Below are 26,405 nucleotides of genomic sequence, written 5' to 3' on the forward strand. Positions count from 1 at the left end.
TCTCTCTCTCTCTCTCTCTCTCTCTCTCTCTCTTTTGGTTTCATTTTCTTCTTCTACATCTGACCCGCCCCTCCACCTGTCCAACACTTAGCTCTTTGTCCCTCATAACGGTTTTGTTTCTCACACTTTTTTAAAATATTCATTCTGCCCTCCTCCTCCCCCCTTTCTCTCCCTCCTTTTTTAACGCTTGTGATGTCTGCATTGGCCTGCTTTGATGTGACCAATCATCCGCTCCGAAATTTACACGCAACCAATCAATCAATCTGCCCACACAAAATCCCTGCTTCATGATTGGCTGCCCCCGGCGACGAACCTCCTTCTCCTGTGTGTGCCTGTCTCCTGGCCTGCCCTGCCCTGATTGGTGGCTGCTTCCACGTGCCCTCACTGTGATTGGCTGTGCTCTTGGCGAACGGTCTAGTTCACCCAAATATGGGCTTCTTGCTGACAGGTACCACTTCTGTGAGAAGTGTTTCAACGAAATCCAGGGGGAGAATGTATCCCTGGGGGACGATCCAACCCAGCCTCAAACGTGAGTAACCCATCTACACGCTTGTGTTTTGATCTTCTGCTTCATTGTTATTGGCGTGATGTTATTCCTCAGTATCTCATACCGTTGAACGTTCGTTCAATGATTCTCATGACCCACTCGATTGGGCGGCCTCCGTTTCTCTGTCTCTCGTCTTCTCTCCTTAGGTCCATCAATAAAGATCAGTTTCAAAGGAAAAAGAACGACACCCTCGACCCTGAATTGTATGTTTACTTTTCCACATATTTGCTCGCTCTGAATGTACCAACTCAGTTTGCGTGGATTTGTTGTTGTTGTCGTCTTACCTTTGTTTCCGCTTTTCTTCCTCAGACTGATGGAATGTGGCGACTGTGGTAGAAAAATGCATCAGATATGCGTTCTGCACAATGAGACAATATGGCCATCAGGGTGAGCTAGTTTTATTTGAGCGCACTTTTTTTTGGACACTTTCCTCTGCAAAATAGGGCTTAAAACTCTTAATAAATGGAGTCAACCAGTGGTCAATGAACGTAAGGCTTAATTTGAGCTTTCGTGGATTTTATCCTATCAAATGCAGTTTAAAACTCGGATGCATAAATTTTAAGCAATACATTTGAAATAAATTCATGTTTATAAAACCACAAATAAAAGAAAAACGTGTTAGACTAAATTTAGCTGTCACTCAGTCAAGCTAGGTTGGACCAAATGTTGGTGTGTGTGTGTGTGTAAATAAATAAATATACTTCTATTTATTGGTCATATTAAAAAATGTATGCAAACATGGAAGATGTAGGATGACTTGATGTCCTTTATTACTATTACTTTATTCAGCTGTATGATTGATTATATATAATGATATAATTATTATTATTACGTATATAGAGCAAAGTTATCTGCATAAGCAGAGATCTGACACCAAATATCCCTCTCTCTCTCTCTTAATCCCATCCATTTTAGGTTTGTTTGTGGAGGCTGTCTGAAAAAAGCCAGTGCAACAAGGAAGGAGAATAAATACTGTGCAAAAAGTAAGTGAGCTTTGCGTATTTCAGTGAGCCATGTAATAAAAAAAATATTGGCGGATCTTGAGTGTGACAATGCAGTGTTGCGCTGTTTTATAATAATTAATTATCATGCTGTATTGTAAAATGCTATATTTGTATTCTTTTAAATGCCCTGCTCTTCTTTCTCTTCATCACAGGGCTTCCTCAGACAAAGCTTGGTAACTACCTGGAGACTCGAGTGAACGACTATCTGAAGCGTCAGAGTCATCCAGAATCTGGTGATGTCACCGTCCGTGTGGTCCACGTCTCTGATAAAGTGGTGGAGGTCAAACCTGGCATGAAGTCCAGGTGAGGGACAGTGCTGCGTTTTATGTTGTTGGTTCTTTTAAGTTTTTGGAATTTTTGAAATTGTGAACCCTTGTGATATGAATTAACAACAATGATCCATAACCTTACATGCAGTAATACACTTGTTCACACAATGATTTTGTCATTGAAGGTCATCAAGTTGCTGTATTGTTGGTTGTAGTAGGTATTTATACCAAACGCCCTAACCAGTGTTATTTTAGTATCATTTCTATATTATTATAGTATTTATTAATATTTTGAATTGGCTTTTATTTTTAGATTTTCAGTTGAAGTTTGTCATTTTGCTCTGTGCTTTTGCTTTCATTTTATTATATATATTTTAATATTTCTGTTTATTATTTATGGTTATTTCAGGCAAAATGTATTTTTTTTTAAAAGTTTTTTCATCTAATATTTATATTTTATTTCAGCTTTATTTAAATTAACAATCTGTTTAATAGATTCAGTTAACAATAACAACTGTGCATCTCTGAACGCATAGCTTGAAAATCTAGTCATAGGTTGGGATGCATTGCCTGTAAAAAAAGATAATGTTTGGTTTTGACAAGAAATCATTTTTGAGGGAAAATGATTTGTAAATAAACATTGCAGCACTGCATCATGAAGAACATGAACGATTATCAATGCATGAAGCAAACCTTGTAATGCCCACGATTTTCCATACTAAACATTAACATCTTTGCCTTGCACTCAACTACAGTGTCTCAGAGGAGGCAGCTTACTGTCACACTTTGGGATGTCTTTTTACTGACTTTAACTTGGACTTAACTACATTGCATTGCCATTATTGGAAAGGATGCTTTGACTCTGTAAATCACTTCCAACTGAAGGCTTTTAGGCAGATGAAAAAACAACAACATTGCCATAACCAAGTTTGTATAGTATATTGATATAGAGTAATGGATTAAGAAATGGATCTTTTATAATATAACTGTACATTTTTTTATAACTATTCATGCTTGCTTAATTGAAAACTCCAGAGGCCTCATTCCTCATGGTAGTGTCTTTTTGAGAAATGGTCTTTTTAATGTTCAACATGAAAATATCTAAAGAATGTATTCTATCACAGGTTTGTTGATAGTGGTGAGATGTCGGAGTCATTCCCGTACAGGACAAAAGCTCTGTTTGCATTTGAGGATATTGACGGAACAGATGTCTGCTTCTTTGGAATGCATGTGCAAGAATACGGCTCCGACTGCCCTCCGCCCAATCAAAGGTAAAAAAACAAAACAAAGACGCACAGTCACACATCTTCAGGCACACACTGAATCTTCTCTCGTGCACATGGATGGCATTACAAAGGGGTCTGAGAAACTCAAGTAACTTAGTGATATCCTCTGTCTCTCTCTTTCCATGCAGACGCGTGTACATCTCCTATCTAGACAGTGTGCACTTTTTCCAACCCCGTCACCTGAGAACAGGAGTATATCATGAGATCCTCATTGGATACTTGGAGTACGTTAGAAAAATGGGGTTTGTCACTGGCCACATCTGGGCTTGCCCACCGAGTGAGGGGGACGACTACATCTTCCACTGCCACCCATCGGATCAGAAGATTCCCAAACCTAAACGCTTACAAGAGTGGTACAAGAAAATGCTTGACAAAGCAGTAGCTGAGAGAATTGTACACGACTACAAGGTACTGCGACAGCTGTACTTCTGATTGACAATAATAGAAGTTTATTCTTGAGTCAACATACTGCACAATAGTCCTTTACTAACTATTGCATGCTTCCCCTCACCTAGGACATTTTTAAGCAAGCAACAGAGGATCGTCTGACCAGTGCGAAGGAGCTCCCATATTTTGAGGGTGATTTTTGGCCTAATGTGTTGGAGGAAAGTATTAAAGAGCTGGAACAGGAGGAGGAAGAACGGAAGAGAGAGGAGAACAACACCTCTAGTGAAAGCATTGATGTAAGTGATGGACGAAATTTGTAACCTGTGCTCAAGTGCCAAAGGAAAACGTTTGTTGGGCATAACATCTACCATCAAAAAACTAAGTAACATTTAAAGTACATCTAGAGAAACTGAGCACAACCTTTTGGTTTGGTTTTAACTAGATGGTTCATTCATATAACTAGTTCATTCTGGTGCATCTGCGGTACACTAATATTTATTTGATTGACTTTTGACCATCTAGGCGACCAATGGGGACAGCAAGAATGCCAAAAAGAAGAACAGCAAGAAGACTAGCAAAAACAAAAGCAGCATGAGTCGATCCAATAAAAAGAAACCAGGCATGCCAAATGTCTCCAATGATCTATCCCAAAAACTCTATGCCACTATGGAGAAACACAAAGAGGTATGTAGCACGCAAAAACATGTAGCATTTTTGTTTGGGCCGAACTCACAAATGTCAACACTCTGCTTAATTTCAAGGTTTTCTTTGTTATCCGTCTCATTGCTGGCCCTTCTGCCAATTCCCTTCCGCCCATTTCGGACCCTGACCCCCTAATGGCCTGTGATCTGATGGACGGACGAGATGCTTTCCTAACACTTGCACGAGACAAGCACCTTGAATTCAGCTCGCTAAGGCGGGCCAAATGGAGCTCCATGTGTATGCTAGTGGAACTGCACAATCAGAGCCAGGACCGCTTTGTCTACACGTGCAATGAATGCAAGCACCACGTTGAGACACGCTTCCACTGCACTGTTTGTGAGGTAAGAAATGTCAGATCGAATGTATGATACTTTGTTTTATCCAACAAACCTCATCCATGACAATCACTGCAATTTTTGTAACTATCCTTTTTTTTCCCTTTTGTAGGATTATGATCTTTGCATCACTTGCTACAACACCAAGAGCCATGAACATAAGATGGAGAAACTTGGACTGGGTCTTGATGATGAGAGCAACAACCAAGCTGCAGCTTCCACTCAGAACCCTGGTGACTCGCGCCGTCTCAGCATCCAGCGCTGCATCCAGTCACTGGTGCATGCGTGTCAGTGTCGCAATGCTAATTGCTCTCTGCCATCTTGCCAGAAGATGAAGAGAGTGGTGCAACATACTAAGGGCTGCAAGCGAAAGACCAATGGTGGCTGTCCCATCTGTAAGCAACTCATTGCGCTATGTTGCTATCATGCCAAACACTGCCAGGAAAACAAGTGTCCTGTGCCCTTCTGTCTTAACATCAAGCACAAGCTTCGTCAGCAGCAGCTTCAACACAGGCTTCAGCAAGCGCAAATGCTGCGTAGGCGTATGGCCACCATGCAGCGAGTAGGGCAGCCACCACCATGTGGAGGTGGGCCGCCTGGAGGTCTTCCATCACCCGGCAACAATGGGGCCACGGGTCCTAGCACACCAACGTCGGTCGGTACGCAACCTGCAACGCCTCAGACGCCCACACAGTTGACACCGAACCATACGTCTCTGCCCCAGCCTGGTGTGGGTGGGGTCCCAGCTGGAGCTCCCCAGCAGCCTCCTCAGCATCCCACTCAGCATCCCGTCCACCATCAGTTTCAACAGATGCCAGGTGCAGGTGGGATGATGACATCACCACAGCACCAAATGGTTCCTCAGCAACCTTTGGGGCAGGTTCCGCATCCGCACAATCAATATGGTCCCCATTCCACAGGTCCCTCCCCAAATCCACAGTCCCAAGGTAAACCAGGCCTTGGCCATGCGACACCTCCACAACTCCCTAGCAACCCAGGCACAGCACCTATGTCTCAACAACAGCAACCTTCAGGTCCTCCGCCAGCAGCTGTGGAGATAGCCATGAAGATTCAGCAAGTAGCAGATGCACAGCGAAAGATGGCACAGGTTCAGTTGCTACAAAGGCAGGCTGCGCAGGCTGGCATGATGCCACAGCACCAACAGCCACAGGGACAAATGGGAGTTGCCCACCCTGGTATTGGCATGGTAGGGCCACAAGGGTTAGCCCCGCAGGCTCAAGCTTCAGCGAACAGGGTGCCAATGGAGCAGCAGCAGCAAGGACCTCAGGGAATGATGGTGGGAGCTGGGCCCATGCAGCAGCAGCAGCAGCCTCAACAGGCAGGTGTGCAAGGTCAGATGCCACCACAAATGCATCTACAGCAGCCGAGAATGAACCCACCACTTCAGCCTCAGCAGCAACAGTGGGCAGGGCAGGGTATGTCAGCCCAGCAGAGACCTTCCATGATGGCTCAGCCAGGAATGGTCGCAATGCAGCCCCAACCACAGCAGCAACAGCCACAACAAATGCAACAACAGCAAGCACCCCAAATGAATAGAAATGCCTTGATGAGTATGGTGCAGGCTGGTCTGCAGAGTGGCGTAGCAAGCGGGGCAGCAGCTGGCAATCTGCCCCAGGGAGCCCTGCAGGAACTTTTGCGGACCCTGCGATCTCCAAGCTCTCCCCTACAGCAACAGCAAGTCCTCAATATTCTTCGGTCTAGCCCACAACTAATGGCAGCATTTATCAAGCAACGGGTTCACAAGTATAAAGGAGGCACAGGTGGCCCTGCTGGACCCCAGGGAGGACCAGGACCTATGGGAGGCCAACCAGTGGGTGTCAATACTGGGGGGCCCCAGCCTGGCATGCACCTTGGACAGAGTGTTAACATGCAGACTCAACTTTCTCAGCTCCAGCAGCAGCAATTGCAACAGCAGCAGCAGCAGCAGCAATTGCAACAGCAGCAGCAAATGCAACAGCAGCAGCAAATGCAACAGCGGCCGCTATTGCAACAGCAGCAGCAAGTTACTGCCTTGCAGCAGCAACAACAACAACAGCAACAGCAAGGTATTCAGGGCCAGGGGGCTCCAAACATGGCCAACATGAATCCACAATTCAGAGATCTGGTCATGAGAAGGCAACAGCAACTACAGTTTCAGCAGCAGCAGCAGCAGCAACAACAACAGCAGCAGCAACAACAACAGCAGCAGCATCAAATGAGCAATCATGCCGCATTTCAACAGCAGCAAGGGTACATAGGTCAGCAGGGTAACATGCAAGTCCCACCAGGAGGCCAACCACTACAAGGGGTGCAACCTGGACAGCAGCAGAGCTTTCCAGGCAACCCTGCACAACAGCAAGCAGCAGCAGCTGCCTTGCAACAGAGACTTGCGCAGCAACACCAGCTACAGTTGCAACAGCAGCAGAACGCAGCATCACAGGGTGCCGACATGGGGCCTGGAGGAGGTCCACAGTCCACGCAAGGAGGTCCCGGTCTTCAGACATCACAGGCATTACTGCAACAGGCCTTACATCAACGTATGCTTCAGCAGCAGCAACATCATCTCAGTGGCACCTCGCCGGCACAGCAGAACAACCCCATGAGCCCGCAGCAACAGATGTCTCAGTCGCCGCACTTGCAGGGCCAACAGCTCCCATCCTCCCTCAGCAACCAGGTTTGTTCCCCTCAGCCCTCTCCACGACCCCAGTCCCAGCCACCTCACTCAAGTCCGTCCCCGCGCCTGCAACCACAGCCCTCGCCCCACCACATCTCGCCTCAGACCCAAACGGGTTCACCGCATCCCAGCCACCTTCAGCAGCATCACTCAGGCATGGCTCCACCTCCTCCACCTCCTCAACAGCCTCAGCACAACTCTAAAGACCCAGGCGGATTTGGTGCAGATCAGAATGCCATGCTGTCTCAGCTCAGTGGAATGGCAGGACTCCATGGACCTGGAGCTAATGATATGCTTCCACCTAGTAGCCAGGACCTTGGCATTAACATGAATCTAACCCTTTAGACATCATATAGTTATTATGAAATTGACAAAAACCTCACCAGAGACAGTGTTAGCTTTTTTATACTGCAAAGATGCTGTGAAGCATAAATGCTTTGAAGACGGACCCTCCTATGAGAGATAGCAATTATTCGACATAAATAAGTACGGGGAGTTTATTTTCTTTTCTTTTGCCAGTTGTGTACAAAGAGAGGATTGTTTCTCAGCCTCAGAGAACAAACCACAAGTAATATTTTCAATGTCAGGTCCAGGGGAGTACGTTTCCTTTTTCAAGAGATATTTTTTAAGATTTTAAAAGTGGTATAAAATTAAAGTGCAAATGATTAAGGACTTTTTTTATATATATATATTTGGCCATGTACCAGTCTCTGTTATGTGTTTTACAGTCATATGGAACATTTCAAACGTTGTGATGCCTAAATTGTTATTATAATTATCTGAACATCATGCATATCTTCCTTGTAAATTTTGAGTTTTGCATTTTATTTATTCTAGCTTTTTCATTTGTTGTCATGATGGATTTTGTTCAGGTGTGTTCCCAGAGACTGCTACAGTTCACATAGAATATATTTTTGTTAATACCTATTAAAATGGGGGAGTTATTCCTTTACTTTAGCTGGAGATTTAGGTTATTGAGTATAATATAAATTACAGTGTTGGGGGATCGGGTTTGGTGTGCGCTCTGCTGCCCAATGGATCTTATTTCATGCCATATTGGAAATTCCATTGGACATCACCGCTTCTGCAACAGGACAAGTTCTTGGACGCATACACCCGCCCTCAGAATGTGTGTGCACTCCTTAAAAGACTTATTGGATAGTGGAGGTGTCTGTACAGGTTGGATGAAAGTGTGTGTGTATGTATGTATGTATGTGTGTGTGTGTGTACTGGATATGGTGCTGGAATTCATCTGCTCGCGCCAATGTCATATTGAGCAGCGTTTCACATATGAACTGTATGGTGCAGTGAAACGACTGAGGAGGAGCGACAGGCCACTGATTTCACAAATTTCATCCTTCAGTACCACTCCTAATTTTTCTCCACTTCCAGAATTTTCTTTGCTCTGAACTTTGGGAGTTTACTTTGAATATTTTGTACTGTACAAAGGAAACACAAACTGTGGACTTCTTACTTTTTTTTAATAAAATGAAGATACATTTAATTTATTGGTCATTTATTGGGGATTATTTGAAGATTACAATTTGTAACCACTTGCCTTTCTGCTTCCGTCTTTCTCTTTATATGGCTCAAGCAGAATGTGTTCAGTGCTCTTGGATTTGGTTTTGTTTTGATAAGTGCTGTTAGGCTGGTCATAGTTGACTCATCAGCCAGCTGTCATTGCTAGTTGATGTTCAGACTGACGCTGAAGAACCTGTTGCTCCGGAAACTGTTGATAAAGGTGGTTAAAGGAACTAAAGAGATTGCCTGGCAAAACTGTGGCATTAGTGGCTTTCTCTGAGTGGTTAATATTAAATAGATTTGATGAAAGCTGCCTCACCATTAAAAAAAAGCAGATTTATGTCTTAAAGTTGTGACCCTTTCTATCTAACTTTCTTGTAACTGAGACTGTATAAATCACAATGTGACTTTTGCAATTGCAACTTCTTTCACCGTAATTGCAACTTTCTGTACTTGTCTGCATGCATATCCCGCAACTTATATCTCAGTGTGAGTATGTATCTCACAATGTGACTATTTTTTTACTCTGAGGCAGTTAAAACACCAAAAAGTGTTACAAGTCAATTAAAATCACCCACAACTTTATTTTCCCATTTATTTGCTGTAAATACAGGCAAAAAAACAGTGTAGTTGTCACATGTGAGAGCAACAACAGAGCTGACAAGCCATGTTCAACTATCACGACCAAAACATGTCATTTAAACTCTGCTTTGATTTCTGCCATGCTAAAAGCACACCTAAAGCACATGTGTTCGAATGAACAGGATCTACCCCTACAAAAGCGTCCACTGTAGCAGTTGTGAATGTAAACCAATACTGTCTCTTTAAAAATGCACAAAGGCCTCCGAACAGAGTGAAGAGAGCTCAGGCGCAGATATGGAAACAAAGCCAGGTGGCCTTTCCTTTTCCCACCTGGTTAGTTACAGGACAAAAGAGGCGATGTAACAGTAGTTGTGTCTTCGATTCGGAACTTAAAAAACGGTTTCTGTTCATAGTAAGTGCAATGACTGCTGCTGATGGAAAAGTAGTGGTACAGATATAAAGATTTGCTTTACATGCTTAAAGTCTTGACATACAGCATCACTGAGTATAATCAGAAATGTCGTCCTTCAACGATTATTTTACCACAATGACACAAGGACAAACTTGAGAAGAAAATGCCTTGTAAGTGTCCTTACCTTGCCTAGACAATATCTGCTTCACTACTGCGAACTGTGTTATTCACTTGGTCCTGACTAAATGTACAGAAATCTATTGTAATGTTGCTCTTGGGTTCCTTTGTCAGTCTAGACCTCAAGCTCATAGCTGCTGAAAAAGCCTTCAGCAGTCATGGCTTCTTTAAAGGTCACGGTCAAGGAATTAATCGTCACCTGAGTCACAACGACTTTCTCAGGATACACTGTGGTGGCGGAGGAAGCCTGCGATTGGTCAACTGGAACTTGTAATGTTGTTGTGCATTCTGCCGTTACGTCAGCATCTATCCTTTCGTTTTCTTTGGCCTCTGAACTGTCTACCTCACCTGTTTCTCTTACCTCTTCCTGTTCACATCTAGCACTTAAATGTACCTCGATAACCGAAGGTCTGTTCTGTACATTGTCAAACACGCCTTTCTCTATACCTGACTTGGTACTGTTGTGTAGTGATTGCTCAGTGTTTGTTGTGTCATGTGATACCCGTACAGAGTCCTCACCCCCTGCAGTGTTTGTGACTGGCTCGTTCTTTTGTGTGTCGAAGACTGGACCTTGGTTTTCTGTTGCTCCTAAGACTGGACAGGCATCCTCGCTTGGCTTCTCCTCATGGTCAAAAATGGAAGCGCAGTTCTCAGTTTCTTTGATTGTAATTACAGATTCCTGTTCCGTGGAAGAGTTGTACACCTCAAACATCTCTTTACCTGGCAGAAAACGACAGAAACTCGTTACTTGGTCTCTAAACATTATTTAGTCGTTCAGAAGACATTTGACTTTCTTTCGTGTTGCCTCAAGAAATGTCATTCTAGGTTTGACGTCAAAGTCTTCCCAGACTTAGAAACCTGGCGTGATGCACCTTTAACGGCAAGTTTGAATGTACCCGGATGCGAAAGGGATTCAAAAGCGATTGCAGTCGATGAATAACAATTAAAATATCATGTTTTTTTTTGTTTTTCCTCACACAAATCTACAGCATAACTTCAGGAGAATTGGAATATAGTGCATGAGCCGGATGGACTACTTTGTGAAATTTGTTATTTTATCAAATAAGGGGCAAATTGACCTGGGATGTGTTTCCCGAAAGGCCAAATCGATCATAGAAACTATTGTCACCAATGGCTTATGGTGTTTTTGGGAAAAGCTCACATTTAGACTTGCTGCTTCAAGACGACACATCAGGTTTTCACATCGATGATTGATCACAAGACATGTTAAATGTGACTGTCATTAAAACCTGACACAACCTTGTGTCTTAAGATGTTTTTTTAATATATTTTCAACTATTCAAATGAGTTTGTTCTTCACACAAAAGGTGAAATTTACCACAATTGTCATATGGACTGCTTTTTTTTTTCTTTTTTTTTTGACGGCCTGTCTATATCTTGCAGGTTTGGAATGAAATGATACATTGCCAGTATTGGGTGAACTACTTCACGGTTGAGCATATTCAATAATTTTTCTCTAAATCACACGTGTTAGTTGTCACTGTGAGTCAGAAATATCTGACAAGATTTTTCAGAATGGCCCTCATGACCCCTGAATATGCTCCATGCAGAGTATCTTAGCAACAGTTACTGTATCAATGCCACACAACACCTACCACTTGGAATGTCCGGGTGCAATTCTGTTGTGTTTTCTTCATTTATTATCATCTTCTTGACCTTTTTCTTCTGCTCATCTTCCTCGTCTTCATTCCACTCTTTCTCTGCAGAGTCTTTTGCGGGAAATGGAAGTCTGGTTGGTTGCTGGGATAGTTTGAAGTCATCCATGAGTTTGGACCTGCACTGCCTGTTCTTGCGCTTTTCTATACGGCGGAAGCCAACACCTTCTCTACAGCGCCGTCCATTCTGGTCAAGTTCTGTCCCCATGGAACGGGTGAGTGACAGGCGGATTCTCGGGCTGGGTTTATCTGGAACCTTGTGTGCACTTCGTAGGTCCATTGGGTAGATATTCTGTTGGATGTTTAGATTATGCACAAACACACAAAATACAGATCCTCCAGCAGTTCTGGGACGCCATAGTACAGCGGATTTATTTTATTATGTTAATCAGATTTGTAAAAACTATACTTAATAATGAAAAATAATAAAGCTAACTCATACCCGCAGGATAACTCGACGTGGTCTCAGGCCTTTTCTCTTATAAGCCAGCGCTCTGTCCTTCTCCTCTCTGTTAGAAAGAGATATATATGCTAAGGAATGGGGAGATGGAAAGGAAAGAACATCCCGTTGCCTCTAGCCTATTCATTTCATAACTGAAGGTTCCCAGAGTGTGACTTACTTTTCTTCGTAGGCGAGGACCAGGCGAGGGTCCAATATGTTGTCCTCTGGTTCCCAGGTGCTGTACCTGACATTCACACAAACATATCATTGGAGCAGAACATTACCGAACCGGTTTCAAGCACAGATTATTTTTTGCCCGGAATTAAAAATTAAATTTTTGTCTGATAATGTTCATTTGAATAGTTCATTGCTACTTTTTAATTGAAAAAAACAAAACAATAAATTGCAAAACAAATCTTATTCATTCTTATTACTTTAAACACAGCATCCCATTGTCTTCTCTTGTGTGATATCCTCCTGAGAACCAGAAAAAAAGTTTTGTGAATTTAGTTTTTTTTAAGTCAATGGAGCATAACAAGCAAATAATATTATAATAACGACTAAAGGAATAAAGACATTTTTGAAAAAATATGTTATTCCTATGTTATGCTATGTCCTCTGTAGTGGACACCAGGACCCATTTATTAAAATACACGAAAAGACATGAATAAGCAAAAACGACAGGGATTTTTTTTTTCATTTACCAATCAATTTTTATGTTTCAAGCTTCTTTTTTTTTTAAATACAAGAACATTCTCAATTCTGTTATGAAATATATAACAGAATTTGATATAGCATTTTACTTTATGCAATATGCATGTAAACATGGCCATAAATGCCATTCCCATTCTGTATCTAATTTGCATATGAATGTGTTTTTGGGGCAACATGTAATAAAAAAAGATAATGGGAGTAAAAAATTAAGAATATTTTCATAAGGATATTGATATATAATTTATTTCCCTATTCACTTGTGTCTTCAAATTAAATGCCTGATATGTCATGGTGTAAGTCCTGGTGTCTTCAACAGAGGTCATCAAATCAATGCCGTTTTGCAAAAGAAAGTCATATTCTGATTTGAAACCCCATAACATTTTCCTGAGATGTTGATTTCTGCCAAACAATTTGAAAATGAGTCAGACTTAAATCATAATTCCAACATATTATCATATTTCCATAAGAGTTCTAAATTTGATCATTCAGTCATTTTTAAAGACCAAGGAGAGAGAGAGAGAGTTGTCAAGGTAAAACCGCCAAATATTTGGTATCTCTGAAAAGCTCTGAAATTCACTAAAATATTATGTCCTCAGAGGCAAAACGTCTATTCCTGGGTCTCACGAGGATATCTTTTATGACATGGGCGAATTTCATCAAACCTGTCAAGAACATACTTGGGTCATGTTTCACCCCAAACTCAAAATATTTAGAAATAAGCATTGCAACATTTCCACGACAATTAAGTCTAATTTTTATTGTAAAATAATGATGATACCGCAAAGTATTTATACTTAAGAGTATTAATTGTTCTGCCTCAGATCAATAAAAAAATTACATTTATTGAATTACAAATTCATTAGCAATAGGAATTGTCATGAAAGTAATGTTGCAATGCACAGCATCTATGTTCTTAAATATAGGCTTCATTATCATCAAGTTGGTTATTTCTTTCTTTGATTTTGATGTGAAATTATCAGGACATGTTCTTGACAAGTTTCGATAGATTCAGCCGTAAAATATGAAAATAATGTGATGCTGTGTTTTTATCCAAAATCCAATTTTCTAATTTTTATTTGAATCTTTTTTGGGGGGTGAAATGTAAGGAAGCTTGTTTCGGCCACTGAATAAAAAATAAAAAAGGTAATTGCAACTTTTCATCTCATAATTCAGACTATTTTTCTTGCAATCGCGAGTTTGCATTTTCGCTATTCTGACTTTATAACACGCAAATGCGAGTTATACAGCCAGAATTGTGTTATATAAACTTGTAATTGTAAGAAAATGTCAAAATTGTCTTGAGATAAACTCACAATTCTGACTTTTTTCCACAGAATTCCGAGTTTATATCTTACAATTCACACTTTATAACACGTAATTGTGAGTTTATCTCAATTCTGAGAAAAGAACCCTTGCAAAAAAGAAGTTTATTCAAGTGTGCAATTAGTGTACTTTTAAACTAAAAATAAGAAAGTATACTTTCAGTCTACTTTTAATATACTTCTCAGAAGTATACTTAAAACTGCACTTAAGTATACTTGACTGACAGAAAAGTCTTAGTATATTTGGCCTCTTTTGATCAAGATATACTTAAAAGTATAATTAAGTATTCTAAGTATACTTGGCTTGGATTTAATACTTTAAATACTTTTTTCACATACTTGTTTAACATAGTGCCTTATAAAATTACATTGTTTGAAAATATTGATTTATAAAGAAAACAGATATGTTCCTAATTCTGAGTATCTGAATTTTTGCGTAGGCTAGTCCACTGGTAGTGTACTACTTCAAATCTACTTTACTCTTTCCCCACCAATGACTGAATTTTCCGGCTGTCCATGTTTTCACTGTTATATGGTAGTAGCACTATTACGCATTTTCTGAAAGAGTACTGAATCTCCTGATCAAAACACAACAGAAGAAGCAGAAACCAGCGATAGAAGCATTGCTTACGTATGTAAAATGGGTTAATGTAATTAATAAAAAATTTAAAATAACACGATCATCAAACATTAAACAGCATATAAATCAGGTTGGGTTGACGACAGTGAAGCTTTGAGGGTGCTGATGGACTTGACTTATTCCATCTATGTTATGATCATTGCTCTGAATCCCATCCGGACATAGTCTTTTTTTAAAAAAAAAAATGATGTTACTTTAAACAAAACAAAAAAAAAAATTATGAACTTACCCACATTCAAGTGTTGCAAAAAAAAAGCATGAAGCTAGAATGAAATGTTTTTAAAATGGAACGAGTTAAAGTACAGTTAAAGGTATATTTCAAGTATAAAAAAATAATACCCACGTAGGAACATAGTAGTATACTTAAAGTGCATAAGTATACTACTATAGGAGTATACTTAAATAATATATAAATAGTAAACTATAAGTATTATGTTCACTTAAAGAAAACACAAATATAGAGTATAAAACTACTAAACCGAGTATACTTCAAAGTGGCTAATTTAGTATTGAAATAGTACACTTACAAGTGTATTTCTAGTGAACTTACTACCTAAAGTATATTTAAAATATACTTGAACTTTACTTAAGTATACTTAATAAAATGAACTGAAATGAAATATACTTATTTTTTTGTAAGGAAAGTCAGAGTTGAGAGATATAGGCTAAACTCGTAATTGCAAGAAAAAGCTCTCTCAATTCTGAGAATTTTTTTTGTTGTTGCTATTATCAGATATCAATTAGTCAGATAAAAAGTTGCACTTATCTTAATTTTTTTTCTCCTCATTCCATAGCGGAAACAAGCTTCTATAGAAATGTAACCTTGACATGTTGTCGTGGGATTCACCCACATGTGACAGTTTTGATCTTTTGACAAAATTACCAATATGAGAACTTACTTAGGCGACCATCCTTGCCACTTTAGCAGATATTCCACATTTCCCTGAAACGAGAGAAAGAACGAAAAGGAGTCGCTTTCACTTTTAGAGTTCAGAGGGAGACATACGTCACCATACTATTCTCAACAAATCCATGATACAAACATCCCACAGATTTTCAAAAAGCATGCCTGTGTCTTTAAGATGTCAACACTCGGTAGTATTTTGACAGAAGATTATGCAGGATGAAAACGGCGCTGCACTCGCTACTGTTACGGCGCGTGATGTCACAGAGGGGTGAACGAGTTCCATAAAAAAAAACATCGGGTTTCAGGAACATTCACGGGATGGAAATAGGTGGGGCCATGGAAACGCGTAAACAACTCGTTTTGTGCAACGTGTGGAGCGGCGAAGGTCTTTCCCCCGTCATGCTCGAGCGTACGAAACGAAACCCGCGTGCACATAGAGCGTTAGTCATCATCTTCATCACTAGCTATTACTGTAGGCTACATTACAACATCTGGCTGAATACTACACACAAAATAATAGATAAATAACAAAACACCTACCAAATAGATACTTGCGTGCTCTATTAATAAACATGACATATTGTATTTATCCTTATTTAAATATCTTTAATCTTGTTCAGTCTGCAGTTGGTCTTAACTGGTCCGATTATTTTGACAACTGCGCGGATGGTACACGCATCATCCTTGACCCTGCACCCGTATAAATAAACTGCGTAGCTACGAAACGCGGCGATTTTCCGAGCGAAACGCGCATCTATGGCGAAGAGGATGACACGCGCGCTGTTCTCACACACCCCCTTCATCTATAGCGCTCGCGATTCAAGCGCGAGCCGTTATAAAAAGCCACCAACTTTGGAGAATTGCATGTACAAGTTACCGCAATGTTTTGCACGCCAGAAGTCATGCAACGAAAAAGTTCCGAAATGTTACGCAAGCTTAGGTATTATTCACTCATGAGTCATTCCAGAACTGGCAATGGATGAAAACTGTGCGGACTTTAGGGGGAATTAATCATTTCAAAACAGAAAGTAAATAGTGTGTGCATAACACATTGCATTAAAATCAACTGAACGCAATGCCTTTTCACACGCACAGCAAGGTCCTTACCTTTCTTATCCTCTTCTTCGTTATTGCCTCCACAGCAAACACTTGCTCTCCTATTGATGACAGCTCCATGTTAATGAGATCATCCAGTGCAGCAAATATAGTTTCTGATCTCTCCCGTTTTTCCTCTTCAGGGGATAAAATGTCGCTTAACTACACTGCGTAGACTCTGAGAGTGTTTTTTTTTTAGGATTTAAACCCACTGGTACTCTTGGTGCACCATCAGGTCTGCCGCTGTTCCAGCTCTTTCTGAGTTTTAAAATCTGCGACACATGCACGCACTGGCTTGGCTTGGCGCGTGCACGCTCTACGCGCTCGCGCCCACCCACTTCTCCCTCTATGGCAAGCAGTGCTAACATTTATTCTTCTAACAAGTAACTATTTTTGTCATATTTTACTATTTAAAGTCATTTTCTCAAGGTCATATTTATTAGTTAGCAGTTAGCATTATGTATTTCCTGTTACTAGTAACTATCCAACTTGTGTTGTTATTAGATACAAATTTACATGAAAGATTACAAATGTTTTAACAACTGGTTTACATATAGTGTCTAATGTATTAGAGTTAATTCATCTGTAAAACTATAATATTAATCCTACCCACATAGCACAAGTAGGCTACATCTCAGAGACATCTATTTGATTTCATATAGACATTTAGAAGATGTCTTTAAGATATGTTTAAGATTTACAATGCATGTAAAACTGATTTTTCAAAGACGTTTATCAGATGTTTTTACACAGCAGATGCTTTCCAGATTAACAGATCTTTAGCAGACGTCTTACAGACGTAACAGACACACTGGAACTTCAGTCGCCATTGGCTACATTTTTTTATTTTACTCGCCAGACTTTTTACATGGAATGCAAGAACAATGCAACTGCATTTTTCTTTACATAGATATAATATCAAATATACATTTCATAAGCTGGACTGTTTAAATTGGCAAGGCTTAAAAATGCAAATGATAAACTTTAATGACGATGCAGCACTGGCACGGTCGGGACAGCATCGATTCTCTTTCCGTGGCATGTGTAATCCTCTCTTTTTCTCTCACGGTGAGTGTTGAGTGTTGTGCTTGTGTGAGAGAGAAAATACCACTGTTGCTTCAAGTTCATAAAGAGATTGTAAAACTAATCCATTTGAATTTGAGTGATTTAGTTAACATTTTCTGAAGAGACTCAATAGCTTTAGGCCTATATGATGAACAGAAATGTAGGCTTTTATTCGCATAAACATTGACTAGCAAACATAAACAGAAGCTCAAACATGCTGCATAACACAGAAGAATGAACCTCATGGGTTCTTGCACCTCACCTCGAGCATGCTTCTGTTTACTATATCTGAAGTGTAGCCTACAGTGTGTGTTGATGAATGTTTAATATGTAAATAAAAGCCTAAATTCAATCTGTTCTTCATATTCGATTGTGTCTCTTCAGAAAATTTGAACTATAACCGCTCAATTCACATGGATTACTTTTACGATTTCTTTATGAACTTTTTTAAAACGTCAAAGTGGTAGCTTTGTGGACTGTCAATGGAGATATCTTAAATATCTTAATTTGTGTGCTCGAAAATGAACGAAAGTCTACGTTGGTTTGGAACGACATGAGGGTCAGTAAATGGTGACAGAATTGTAATTTTTGGGATAACTAGCCCTTTAAAGAATAAATGTTAACATGGCTTGCCAAGCTCCGTTCGTCCCTTTAGCGCTGCACCGAGAGCGAGTCGCCACGAGAGTTCGCGCGCGCTGAGGAAGGAGCGCGACTGTTTTTGCCAAGAAATGGAAATGAAAGACGGGAAAAGGTGGTCTCTCTCTGAGCGATAAAGACGTATTAGTACGATGAGTCACTTTTGAGCTACATAAGAATCTCGGGTCATTGCAGAGGCTGATGTAAAGCCCTGTGTGTAGAAACGTGATCTAGCCTACACATTCACCAGAACAGGATGAAAGTAGTGTTTTCCGAGAAACACGCTGAATAACACTGATAATTAGTCCTTCCCGGAATCTGCGCCAACAGAAAGTTCCGCAGATTTCCAGAGAATTCCAGCGCCCTCATTTACAGTTATACACAGCCCCCACCCCTCGCGTGCTGATATATCACTGTTTTGGTTTATTCGATCCAACCAGATTTAAATCAAATCGACATCCGCCGATATTCCCCAACAATCAACGCAGAAAATGTACGGATGTGTAATTTTAATGCACAAAGACAGTGAAAGTGAAGGATAAATTCGGTATTCAACTTATAGATAATGCATACTATGCAGGCAAGCACATGAGCCTAGAATATAAAAGCAGCGCCCAAAGTTACACGCATTTCCCACAGAAAACTTGTATTAGACAGCCGTGAACCAAATTCAGTATAGCTACATCTTGTTGATGAATCAAGCTATAGCTACTGTATACAGGCAAAATGGGCACAGAATCAGCGCATTTGTGGCTTTTTTTCTCTTCACGGTAAGCGTTTTAGAATATCCAAAAACGAGCGCAAATCCATGAGGATCTATGCAGTTTACAGTTTGGTTCCCACACAGGATTTAATTTCCAAATGATCTTATAGTTCAACTTTTTAAATTTAAAGATGCTCAATAAGATGCATCTCCTTCAGATAATTGATGGGTGGGTGGATGGATAGATAAGGCTAAAAGTGAGGCAACCCGTTGCCTTAAAATTATTAAGTAAACAAAGCAATGCGTAGGCTAATTGAAGAAAAAATTTGGAATTTACGAATTCCCATAACGTTTTTTTTTCATTTGCGCATTTAAAGTCAACGGGTTTCCTCACTTTTTTAACTTAAGTCAACTGATAACTTTTTACAGTGAGATAGATACAGACAGACAGACAGACATATAGACAGACAGACAGACAGACAGACAGACATACATATAGACAGATAGATAGATAGATAGATAGATAGATAGATAGATAGATAGATAGATAGATAGATAGATAGATAGATAGATAGATAGATAGATAGATAGATAGATAGATAGATAGATAGATAGATAGATAGATAGATAGACAGACAGATAGACATATAGATAGACAGATAGATAGATAGATAGATAGATAGATAGATAGATAGATAGATAGATAGATAGATAGATAGATAGATAGATAGATAGATAGATAGACAGATAGACAGATATATAGATAGACAGACAGACAGACAGATAGATAGATAGATAGATAGATAGATAGATAGATAGATAGATAGATAGATAGATAGATAGATAGATAGATAGATAGATAGATAGATAGATAGATAGATAGATAGATAGATAGAACGATTTACACTGGCAGCTCAGAGCAGTACAGCAGCATTATGAAATTGAATGAATAAATGTAAAAATAAAACAATACATAGACTTCACTATAAAATATACATTGATTCTTAGCTACTGTTAAAGTTTTCAGTCAAGAGCAGTGAGTGATTTTCTCTTTGTCTTTTGTTGTTGTATTAACATTAAAGGGATAAGTTCGCTCAAAAATGAAAATTCTGTCATCGAGAAATGAATACAGGTTTGGAACAATATTAGAGTGAGTAAATAATGACATAATTTTAGAGGTGAACTGTCCCTTTAAGGACAGCGTGTTCACTATAGGCTGTGCTGCTGTCAATTTAAGACCTGCGTGCATCTAATATACAGAAACACGCGATTTTACTTTGACTTTAGACATAACCGACTGTTTATGTTAACCTTGTGTGAATTTGACAGTATTAGCGGCGATTAGAGCAATAAGACTACTTAGTCCATTAATCACGTGTTTGACCGGCGTTTAGTGTGCGCGCTCTGAAAAGCGCATGGTAAAACCACGCATAAGCACGCAAATGAAACATTTAACTGGCAAATAATTTAAAACGCATGCAAATAATGAACTTTCTTGATTGTGAATAACTATAGTGTTCCGTGAGTACAACTCCACTAACGTGTGATGTGAATGTATGTCGCGTTGTTCAGTATATTGGGATGGAGGCAAATTATAGAATTTGTAGAAAAATAATTAATTAAATGTAAAACCTAAAAAAAAAACGCAATTCACGAGCGCGTATTGAACGGTGAATGCCGTACCGCGGTTCAATATTATATTGAGAATTGTGGCATCCCTAATAGATAGATAGACAGACATACAGACAGACAGACAGACAGACAGACAGGTAGATAGATAGATAGATAGACAGACAGACAGACATATAGATAGACAGACAGGCAGACATATAGACAGACAGACAGGCAGACATATAGACAGACAGACAGACAGACAGACATAGATAGATAGATAGATAGATAGATAGATAGATAGATAGATAGATAGATAGATAGATAGATAGATAGATAGATAGATAGATAGATAGATAGATAGATAGATAGATAGATAGATAGATAGATAGATAGATAGATAGATAGATAGATAGATAGATAGATAGATAGATAGATAGATAGATAGATAGATAGATAGATAGATAGATAGATAGACATACAGACAGACATACAGATATATAGATAGACAGACAGACAGACAGACAGACAGACATATAGATAGACAGACAGACTAGATAGATAGATAGATAGATAGATAGATAGATAGATAGATAGATAGATAGATAGATAGATAGATAGATAGATAGATAGATAGATAGATAGATAGATAGATAGATAGATAGATAGATAGATAGATAGATAGATAGATAGATAGATAGATAGATAGATAGACATACAGACAGACAGATATATAGATAGACAGACAGACAGACAGACAGACAGACAGACATAGATAGATAGATAGATAGATAGATAGATAGATAGATAGATAGATAGATAGATAGATAGATAGATAGATAGATAGATAGATAGATAGATAGATAGATAGATAGATAGATAGATAGATAGATAGATAGATAGATAGATAGATAGATAGATAGATAGACATACAGACAGACATACAGATATATAGATAGACAGACAGACAGACAGACATATAGATAGACAGACAGACAGACTAGATAGATAGATAGATAGATAGATAGATAGATAGATAGATAGATAGATAGATAGATAGATAGATAGATAGATAGATAGATAGATAGATAGATAGATAGATAGATAGATAGATAGATAGATAGATAGATAGATAGACATACAGACAGACATACAGATATATAGATAGACAGACAGACAGACAGACAGACATATAGATAGACAGACAGACAGACTAGATAGATAGATAGATAGATAGATAGATAGATAGATAGATAGATAGATAGATAGATAGATAGATAGATAGATAGATAGATAGATAGATAGATAGATAGACATACAGACAGACATATAGATAGACAGACAGACAGACAGACAGACAGATAGATATATAGACAGACAGACAGACAGACAGACAGATAGAAAAACCTCCATCTCAATGGCATCACATTTTTTTATTTCAAAATAATCTTAAAAAATATTTTTCTTAAAAAATATATTTTTTTGCTTCAAGTTCTTTCTGCAGTATTTGGCTCATCCATTATTACAGTATTAGAGTGACAGTCAGGAAGAATAGAGCAGTAAAACGATTTGTCAAACTGGACCTAAAAAAACAAAACAATAAGAAGTTGTGTAATAACTGATTTGCATAGTCTTCATTTTGTAAGTCATTTGGATGAAGAAATACAGTAATGAAAGAAATGTGGTGATAGAGGAGCCAGTCAATGGGCTTCTATAATGATAAAAAACAATTTAAGATACACTGAAATTACAGTTGATTTATTTGTCGGGGGCATGTGGTTATAATGTCGTGAGGTAATCGCTTGCACATACAATAGATGGCGCTGTCGTGCCGTTGAATTAAAGCGCTTCTTCATTGACGACTTGGAAGGACATAGCCTATTTATCTTGCTATCCTTATGGTTGTTTTTTTACTCAAATCCTCCTAATGCCATTGATTCTCAAAAAGTCCGATATAGATACAATATTTCAGAAATTTAAAAACTCAGATATCAGACTGTGGTGATCATTTGTGAATCTTATAAGGCCGTGTAACGCAAGAGCTGCAGGATATACGTTACCGCAGACAGGCTAGTCAGCCGCATTTATCACCAACATCACAAACATGGATCAGCACAACACGACGTTTGGAGTGCAGCTTTTCATTTATGATCTGTCGAGGGGAATGGCCAGACAGCTCAGTCCGATAATGTTGGGTGAGTGATGCAGTATATCTTTACCGCTACATTGATGAGGGCCGAGACATTTCCATTTTCCAATCCTACCATGAAGAAGGTTTCGCTCATATATATTACTTCGTTGCCTGGCCAACTTCCTATAAGAACTCTTGGCTAATGAATATTAATGAGCTGATGCAAACGTTACTTGGTAACCTTCCAATGGCGAACACTTAGTGCTCGATTATTAATGATGTAATACTGACGTTGCGTTTTTACCATCCAATGGCGAAGGCTTTGCTTATGAATATTTAGGAAAAGCCTTCACTGTTCTAGGATTTATAAATTCGCGTTACAGCGGATAGATGAAAACACTTTTATTAACAAAATCTAGTTTTCACATAACCTTAAGAGCTATATTCACAGCGAGACCCGTTTACCTGGTTATCTCGGTTATCTAGCATTGTTTATAAATGACAAAAAGAACAAACTGTTTTAGAACATGATGTTCTTTATGGTAATTAATCGTGTCACATGCACACTAGTCAGTTAAGGTTCATCAGATTGAAAATATATAATATATGAATATAATAAACATGTTAACTGTATTATGGGGAACATATCTAATAGTACTAATATCTATCATATATTATCTGATTTTTAAAACATTCTTTCTTACAGGAAAACAGCTTGATGGGATTTGGTGAGTGAATTACCTTTAATTAATATTCTACTTATCACATATTATGTTTAAAATCCTTTATCTATAAATAAGTTAAATATATAATTATATAATATCTATATATATATTTTACAATTAGAATGTTTGTATGCTTGTGAAGCATTTTGAGATGCATTTAATTTATGAAAAGTACATTTTTAGTATAAATTATTATTTTTTATCTAATATCTATAATATGATTTAACTCTATGCATTTCCTGTTATATGTCAACACAGGCACACATCTATAGTGGTCTATGGAGAGGAATTTTTCTATGGTGGTGCTGGGATCTCTAGTTGCCCACCGGTAAAATCACAACCCATTTCAACGCTTGTCCTTCTCAAGATAGGACAAGCACTTAAATATCGCCTGAAAATATGCTCAACGTGCTCTATATTGTATTGTTTGTGAGCCCTCACTTTACATGTTTATGGTTCATGGGGAGCTTTGAACAGCACATTTTTTTTGTCCATTTATTTTTGGTTGTTGAGATTAAATGGCCTTGGAACAGAATTGTTCTTAAGAGGTCCATTTGTTCTGGGACGGCGGCAGTATGTGCCATAGTGTGTGCGTGTGTTTACAGGGCGGGACAATGCTCGGACCTCCAGACACAGTGGTGGAACTGGGAAATACAGAGGTGACAGAGGAGATCTTTATGGATTATCTGTCCTCACTTGGAGAGACAACATATAGGTGAGTGTGTTTTTGAGTATTGTTTATTAATGAAAAAATAAAATTCCTTTCTTGCAGTTTAAAGTCCTTATAAAGTCTTTGTACTGTACACACATATGCTTTACATGCACTGCTTGCATTCATAAGCCTCTTTTTCTGGTTTGGTCTCTCTCTGTCTCTCTCTCTCTGCAGTGGTGACAAGTACAGATTGTTTGAACACAACTGTAACACGTTCACTAATGAGGTGGCCCAGTTTCTCACTGGAAATAAAATTCCCTCCTATATCACAGATCTGCCCTCTGAAGTGCTCTCCACGTGAGTATGCTAAACATAAACTCGCTCAGACAGGCTTATATATTTCAAGATTTTCAGGGTTATTTTTGGGAAGGTATTCAGTAACTACATACAGGGAATAAATAAACAGCTTGAGCTCTGTCTCTTTATTCTCAAAAGTATGAACAATAAATGTAAACTGTTTGAATGCATTATGGAAATGAATGAAATTTGATTCATTTATGAAATTTGAGGTGAAAGTGATTAAATGTCCGCAAGAAAAATCTTAGAGACAGATGTATGATTTTTATTCTGTGAAACACAAGTGTTCATATGATAACGACATTGGATTCCATTGCCTTTCATTGTATGGACAATGTGATTGTCCACTCCCATTTGTGATTGTATAACTGTAATGTTCTCTCATTTCCAGTGCTGAAAATGTATGCAAGAAGATGCGTGTTGATTTCACAGTTTTCACAGTACTTCATGCTCTCTCTTTCTCTCTCAGGCCATTTGGTCAGGTGTTGCGGCCAATCCTGGACTCAATACATATTGCCCCTCCAGGCGGAAATGTTATCAGCAGCCAAAATCATCATAGCTAGATCAGCTTTGTAATCTCACACACATACACATGCAATAATTCTCACATAGGCTTGTTTATACAAACACATTTGCCCTGTTGTAAATGAAGTTGGCTCAAAAATGAACATAATTTCTGATCCACTTTCACAGTTGCCCAAATATTTTGAGACCGTTTTGCTTAAAGTGTTTTAAGCAAGCACAAGGTCTTGTATCATCCTCTCGGATCACTGATGGTTCATATTTTTCTTGGTTTCTATGGTTTTCATTTTATTATCTATCCTTATTTTGTATCGCTACAGCCCACCACATGCAAAGGTCATTTGTTATTTGTTGATGACAATCCAACTTTCCCCTCTTTCTAGTTTTGATTCATTTCACATCATTTCATGCTGTTTTCCCCCACTAATATTTCAGTTTATACGTATTAATATTGCAAAAAAAGTAAAAAAGATGCTTTAATTTAATTAATTTATTTTTCTGTGTAATTTTGTGGCAAAGATACACATGTGCTACAGTATGACTTGCATTCGTTTTTGCTCTGAAGATCTTATTGAATGTGACCGAATGGACCATGATACAGCACATGTGGCTCAGATTCAGAGAAATATATATGTATCTGTGCCTTTGTCATGGCAGCTTGGTCACAAGTAACATTTTTAACATAACTATGCGAAGTACAAATTATTTATACGTGTTATGCTTAAGGAAGATGTTGTCCTCTCTATTTATTTACCCAGCGAAATGCTTTTATATATGGTTTACGCTTGTTTGATTTTCATGAAAGGAAAGTTTGCTGCTGTTGTCAGTGTTATATAGCTGAGTGCGTGTCTTTGTTGTTGTTATTTATTAACATGTTCCTATTTTGAATCGGTTAATTTAAGTGATGTATGTAACATACATAGATGTTTGATGAAAGACTGTACCCTTGTTATTTTGTTGTTCTCATTGTCAAAATGTTGCTGCAAACCCTAAACTGCACTGATTGGTTTAAGCTTCATCCTTATATGTTTTAATGGAAGTCACCTCATTAAAGAACCAGCATTGAGTCTACATAAAGAGCCCTTATGTGTGTTCTTCTTATCCTCTTTTTTTGCAAGTCAAACATAGACATAGTACATGACACTATGAATGTATAGAATGTATGTATATTTCCACAAGAATGTATATTTTCATATACATGCATTACTTAGAAATCAACATAATTACCGAATTAATTAGAAAACAGAACTGGAGTTCAACTGACAGAATTTTTTTTTTTCTTTCATTAAAGGTACAGTATGTAACTTTTGG

At 38.7% G+C, this 26,405-nt stretch overlaps 3 protein-coding genes across 23 annotated transcripts in view; 2 read left to right on the forward strand and 1 right to left on the reverse strand.

The window, feature by feature from the left end:
* Positions 1–8,706, forward strand: part of ep300b (EP300 lysine acetyltransferase b) — a 46,638-nt gene extending 37,932 nt beyond the window's left edge. For 13 of the 20 annotated variants that reach the window (XM_079817095.1, XM_079817114.1, XM_079817110.1 and 10 more), the window contains exons 20-30: positions 419–529; positions 694–750; positions 857–934; positions 1,463–1,530; positions 1,704–1,854; positions 2,945–3,091; positions 3,235–3,514; positions 3,622–3,789; positions 4,016–4,177; positions 4,255–4,536; positions 4,643–8,706. In XM_079817095.1, the coding sequence (XP_079673221.1) occupies positions 419–529; positions 694–750; positions 857–934; positions 1,463–1,530; positions 1,704–1,854; positions 2,945–3,091; positions 3,235–3,514; positions 3,622–3,789; positions 4,016–4,177; positions 4,255–4,536; positions 4,643–7,549 (4,411 nt within the window). In that variant the 3' untranslated portion in view covers positions 7,550–8,706. The remainder of the gene's footprint in view (positions 1–418; positions 530–693; positions 751–856; positions 935–1,462; positions 1,531–1,703; positions 1,855–2,944; positions 3,092–3,234; positions 3,515–3,621; positions 3,790–4,015; positions 4,178–4,254; positions 4,537–4,642) is intronic. The other 7 variants (XM_079817113.1, XM_079817097.1, XM_079817096.1 and 4 more) reach the window with 3 other exon arrangements.
* On the reverse strand, positions 7,725–17,035 carry cbx7a (chromobox homolog 7a). 2 transcript variants are annotated; one of them, XM_079817264.1, is made up of 7 exons: positions 16,705–17,035; positions 15,590–15,633; positions 12,449–12,491; positions 12,193–12,258; positions 12,015–12,081; positions 11,513–11,864; positions 7,725–10,616 (listed from the first exon to the last, which is right to left on the reverse strand). In XM_079817264.1, the coding sequence occupies exons 3-7, from the start codon at positions 12,460–12,462 to the stop codon at positions 10,012–10,014; spliced, it is 1,104 nt and encodes a 367-aa protein (XP_079673390.1). In that variant the 5' UTR covers positions 12,463–12,491; positions 15,590–15,633; positions 16,705–17,035; the 3' UTR covers positions 7,725–10,011. The 2 variants fall into 2 exon arrangements, with proteins under 2 accessions (XP_079673390.1, XP_079673389.1); XM_079817263.1 differs by lacking the exon at positions 12,449–12,491 and having other exon boundaries at positions 16,705–17,014.
* Positions 17,036–22,515: 5,480 nt separating this feature from the next.
* Positions 22,516–26,168, forward strand: desi1a (desumoylating isopeptidase 1a). Its single transcript, XM_079818271.1, has 6 exons — positions 22,516–22,902; positions 23,545–23,566; positions 23,822–23,891; positions 24,169–24,278; positions 24,450–24,572; positions 25,042–26,168. The coding sequence occupies exons 1-6, from the start codon at positions 22,812–22,814 to the stop codon at positions 25,133–25,135; spliced, it is 510 nt and encodes a 169-aa protein (XP_079674397.1). The 5' UTR covers positions 22,516–22,811; the 3' UTR covers positions 25,136–26,168.
* Positions 26,169–26,405: the final 237 nt, after the last annotated feature.

Source organism: Gobio gobio (assembly GCF_949357685.1).
Source record: "Gobio gobio genome assembly, chromosome: 1".
In the NCBI taxonomy this organism is placed as follows: Eukaryota; Metazoa; Chordata; class Actinopteri; order Cypriniformes; family Gobionidae; genus Gobio; species Gobio gobio.